Raw genomic sequence first — 5,579 nt, forward strand, 5'->3', positions numbered from 1 at the left:
GGATGTAACAGCGAGGACGCATGATCTTTATTAACTACCAGCATATATTTAGACTATAAATAAGATATACCTCAGACACCAGAAGATAAATTACACAAGGTGTTTATCCAGACCCCAGGAAGGGTGGTTTTACACTTCCAATGAAATAGGGACCATTTTGTTCTTTTTACAGAAAAAAAAGTTTGCAACTTGTTCGTATATCATTCTGTAAAAAAATATTTATAGGATTTTTAGATTTGTAAGAAATTCAGAGCTCACTTGTAGAAATTTAAAATGGGCTGTATTGAACAATGTTTACCACCAACTTAAAAAAAAGATAATACACACACACACAAACACATACACACTCACTCACACACACACACACACACACATATATATATATATATATATATATATGTGTGTGTGTGTGTGTGTGTGCATGTGTTTGTGTGTGTGTGTGTGGTGTATGCATATAATATATCGATGGCTGCGTGCAAGAAATACCTATGTCCAGTTTTTACCGGTTTTGAGTTAGAGTATTGGTTAGGGTTATTTTTTACCCTTCTTTTACTACAAGAAATACCTAAGTCAAATAACAAGCCGTTGCCGAGATATTAACCACCGGCGCATCCTTATCTCCACGTTTGTGCGATTTCTATTGCTGCAAGAAATACCTATAACACTTAGGTATTTGTTGCAGAACCAAAAAGTGCAATGCCAGATGGCCAGTGATCCCTAAGTACCAATTAGGTAGTTCTTGCGGTAAGGGATATTCTATATGAACTCGTATAGAGCAGTAAAGTTAGGTGCCCCAAACGTAAACAATAACAAGTTGCTAGTGATTTCCGTTAGGGACCGGAATAATTTACGCACAATATAGGTCTCCCAATTTTGTAGTTTGAGTTGTAGGCAATACACTTTCAGTATTGACAATATGTTTACATAAAATCTAACAGTTGCAGAAATAATAATATAAGGCTAAATTATTATGAAAATCAGGCTCCGAATAATTCTCGTTTTGTTCACACCAGCGCAATAATTTGCTCTGGTCTAAAAATAGATAGACTGTAACTTTTGATAAAGTTTAGAAAATTTTACCTTTTGTTCCATAAAATATCCATATCTAGACATTATTTGATGCATGATCGAGTATTTATGAATATGTGTTTCTTTTGCCACCTAACAGCCAAATTTTAAAGGTTATTTTTTTTCTATTATTTACATTGGAACGTGAGCTGTCAAGACAGGAACATGTGGTTTGCCACGTGCTTCTCGACCTTTGTTTACGTTTGGGGCACCTAACTTTACTGCTCTATAGGGAAATTGTCATAAGATACTATCAACAACTATTTTTCTTTCGATTTCAAGATGGCGTCGTCTAGAGCAAAGCGTTTTATTTTGTTGCTTTTTTAGTCTTTAGTCTTTAATAGAGAATTTATGTTTGTTTTTATATCTTATTTAGAAGGGATGTGCTATATATATTATGTTTCTACACAAGTTATGAATTGAAGATTGTAAGTTGTTTTTCATTGACCATAGTGCTTAAAGTTTTGCTGTAGATTTTGTATTGCATATCGTCATGTTGAAGTAAGAAGGCTTAAATATCAAATGAGTAATGGGAGCCAATTATTCATTAAGTTACTATTGCTATCAATACACATGATAAAACATTTCATGGCTTTCTAGTAAAAATAGTGAATTTCAAGACGTTTAAGTGCGTTTCTATTTCTAACGAGGCAAACCACTTCTGCAACTTGTTATTGTATTTATATTGTATTCTTTTATGTAGTTTGGCACTAAGGACTTCATCTTATCACTTTATTTTCAGGTCCTGATATTGAAATAGTAAATGGGGCAACAAACTCACAACCAATCGAAGGTCAACAGGCAGATAAACTTTCAAATGGCCAGGTCTCAATTGCACAAATTGGTGAGTTTGTTTGGATTGTTTACTGAAAATCACATTTAATAAGATAAAAGTTGTACACAAACTTCTATTCAATTAACAAAGGTAATGTTTTTTTCATAAAAATAAAAACCCCTATAGCAAACTAAATTTGCTTTTGACAGATGTATAGATTTAATTGGATATTAAAATGTTATATTTAATGAATAATGCATTGGCCATGAGGGTCACTAATTCTATATTAATTAATGCTGCAAATATGAACAGTGCGTTTTATAATATAAGTAGGTACATTTGAAGACTTTTTGGCTCAATCTATGTTTTTGTTTCCTTCGATCTACAGATGCAGAGGATTCAAATGATGAAAGTTTTGGACTTCTAGAGGATTTTGATGACACATTCAATGATCCCACTTACGACATAAGAAAAGATCCAGAATTCATTGAGAAGAAAAAGCGACAAAAGAACAAACTTAAAAAATATGTGCAACTTCCAACTACAAGTGAGCAACTTGAACCTGAGGTGCACACCATTGAAAATGTGAGGCAGGATGTTGACACACATATGGCAGTGGAACAAGAAGATAATCCAGAGCCAAAGAGAAAGAAAAAGGCTTGTCCACATAAATGGAAAAGAAATATAAGAAAAGACCTCAATGACCAGGGCCTTGAGCATGTTGATTCTTCTGGAAAGTTGAAGGCAAAAAAAAAGTCCCGCTGTTCACGGTGCCGATTTAAGTGTTCTCAACATGGAGACGAACGTCAATGTATCAATTCTTCATATTGGGGACTTCGGGATTATGATAGAAAGAAAGATTTTCTACTGTCAAATATGACTATATGTCATGTACATAGGAAAAAAGTCTGTGAGGATGAACGCACTAAAGAAAGAGCAAATTCTGTCACATATTCTTTTTTAAAAGGAACTGAAAGAATAAGGGTTTGTCAAAAGTTCTTCATGGCCACCCTCAACATCAGCCATGGGCCGATAAAACAAGCAATGAAGAATAATAGTGAATGTGGCACATTCAGTGCCGCAGATGGAAGAGGAAAGGGCGAAGCGTGGAACAAAACGCCTGATGAAAGACGACAGGATATTGTGACTCACATCTCTTCGTTCCCTTGTGTAGAAAGCCATTACACAAGGAAAAGCACAAGAAGAAAATATCTGGACTCTAAGCTCAACATCACCAAGATGCACAAACTGTATGTGGAGCAATGCAAAGAGTTGAGTAAGGAGCCTGTCTCGGAAAAGGTTTACCGTACAATATTTTGTGAGGATTTCAATTTATCCTTCTTTAAACCAAAGAAGGATTTGTGTGCAGTGTGTGCAAGGTTTAATCAGTTAAGCCCGGAGGAGCGTAGAAAAGTACAAGCGGCGCAAGATGCACACATTAAACGGTATCATGAGTCAATGAAGAAAAAAGAAGAGGATAAGACCATGTCCAATCGCGAAAAACGATATATGTCCGCATCTTTCGACCTTGAAAGCGTTTTGCAGTTACCAACCAGTGATGTTTCATTGACATATTATTCTAGAAAATTATGTGTCTACAACTTGACTGTTTGGGAAGGAAAGTCCCCTAACAATGCTTTCTGTTATACTTGGCCTGAGACTGAAGGTAAGAGAGGGAGCATAGAAATTGCAAGCTGTATTTTTATGTGGCTAAAGCAATTGCCATCCGAAATTGAGGAAGTCTCGCTTTATTCTGATACTTGTTCAGGTCAAAACCGAAACCAGCAAATGGTAGCTATGATGATGTATGTTCTGCAACGTGAAGACAACAATCTGAAGGTCATCACTCACAACTTCCTAGAAAGTGGCCACTCCATGATGGAAGTGGATAGTATGCATGCGGCCATCGAACGAGAGAAAAAGTACATCAAGGCCTTCACAATGAATATATGGGAGTCAATCTTTCGATCATCCAGAAGAAACAATCCTTACAATGTCAGCATCCTTGACCACTCCTGTTTCTTTGATTTCAAGACACTGGCTGACAAAATACTATCAAACAAAAAGGTGGATGAGGATGGCAATACAGTGAACTGGCTTCTGGTGAAGTCATTTAAATTCGACAGGAGTGAGCCTAATCAACTATACTACAGGTACAATTACAGCGACCCCTTCAAGGCAATACAAATTAGGGGATACACTCATACTGATCCTTCAAAAACCATCCAAGTGAGAGGGCGAGAAAAATCGTTTTCACATCAAACGTTCAGTTTGAATGCTGCTTACAAAAAACAGATTGCTATTTCTAGAGCAAAAAAGGCTGATTTGCTCAAATTGTGCAAGGACCTGGTGATTCCAAAAGAGTATCATCCCTGGTATCGATCACTGCCTAGCAATGACACCGCAAAAGATATTGCCCCTGGGCCTGCCGTAGGAGAAAGTGACAATGAGGAGGTGTAACTCAGTGGCTAGTCCAAGTAAAGAGAGAGGGGGTGGTATAAAACACATTCTGAAATAGAGAGAGAGAGAGAGAGAGAGAGAGAGAGAGAGAGAGAGAGAGATAAGAACATTCGGAGAGAGAGAGGATAGAGAGAGTGTGAAAGCTAGAGGGATATAAAGACACAGAGAGAGAGGGAAAAAGAGAGAGAGAGAGAGAGAGAGAGAGAGAGAGAGAGAGAGAGAGAGAGAGAAAGAAAGAGAGGGAGAGATAGAGAGAGAGAAAGAGAGGGGGAGATAGAGAGAGAAAGAGAGAGCGAGAGAGAGAGAGAGAGAGAGAGAGAGAGAGAGAGCGAATTGAATTGAATTAATAAAATAAGTTATTACTTTGTCAATGATTTGAAAATGTTTTTCTGTCTTAGTTGGATGTGTTTTTACGTGTACTCGTCAGTTTGCCTCATGCTTTCAGGTTGCTTGAATGATGACAGTATAAAACATATTCTACTTATGTCCCACATAACATTATATAAGTAACTGCAAGAAATACTTAAGTCCGTAAAAGTATCTATCTCACCATTGTCGTGGAAAACTGTTAACTGCAAGAATTACCTAAATCCACCGAGTTGCTAATTTTTTTAATTGAGTAAAAATAACACAAAATGCAGGTACTGCGGTAGTCTCAGACTTCTCTTTCAACTTGTGGTATTCCTTTAAGGTGCTTGGTCACCACCATATTCTTAAAAAACGGTCGGATAATCGATTTGAATGACATGAAAATTTTCAACTCTGTTTTTCTCAAAACAACCGCCAATGTACTTAGGTATTTCTTGTTCTCAGCCATCGATATGTATGTATGAAATATTATAATATCAGCAACATTCATATTATTATCATTGTTAGGATATTTATCGCCATTGTCACTATTACTGGAACTACTATCATTATTTTCCCCAGAACTATTATAATAAGTAAAAATTAATATCATCATCATCATCATCATCATCATCATCATCATCATCATCATCATCATCATCGTCGTCGTCGTCGTCGTCGTCGTCATCATCAGCATCATTATCATCATCATCTTCATAATCGTGACTACTACTACGACACCTTCCATCTTAAACAGCTTAGAACAGTTCGGGGAATCAAATACCTACCAAAAAAAAAAAAAACAAAAAAAAAAAAAAAGCAACCCTAAAAACACTGTACCAAGAGTGTAACAAAACACTGATCTCTCTTCAATACTTAAAACCAGGTGAAGTCTGTATGGACACATCCTGAAACGAGATTCTGAAAT

General features: G+C 36.5%; 1 protein-coding gene across 1 annotated transcript in view; it reads left to right on the top strand.

Moving 5' to 3' along the window:
• LOC144964037 (uncharacterized) overlaps positions 1-4,371 on the top strand; it is a 5,828-nt gene extending 1,457 nt beyond the window's left edge. Inside the window, exons 2-3 of the mRNA XM_078897982.1 lie at positions 1,811-1,912; positions 2,232-4,371. Of these exons, the coding sequence (XP_078754108.1) occupies positions 1,811-1,912; positions 2,232-4,303 (2,174 nt within the window). The 3' untranslated portion in view covers positions 4,304-4,371. The remainder of the gene's footprint in view (positions 1-1,810; positions 1,913-2,231) is intronic.
• Positions 4,372-5,579: the final 1,208 nt, after the last annotated feature.

The sequence above is a fragment of the Berghia stephanieae genome, chromosome 2 (assembly GCF_034508935.2).
Source record: "Berghia stephanieae isolate SIO BIC M18660-M18661 chromosome 2, UCSD_Bste_1.3, whole genome shotgun sequence".
Lineage (NCBI taxonomy): Eukaryota > Metazoa > Mollusca > Gastropoda > Nudibranchia > Aeolidiidae > Berghia > Berghia stephanieae.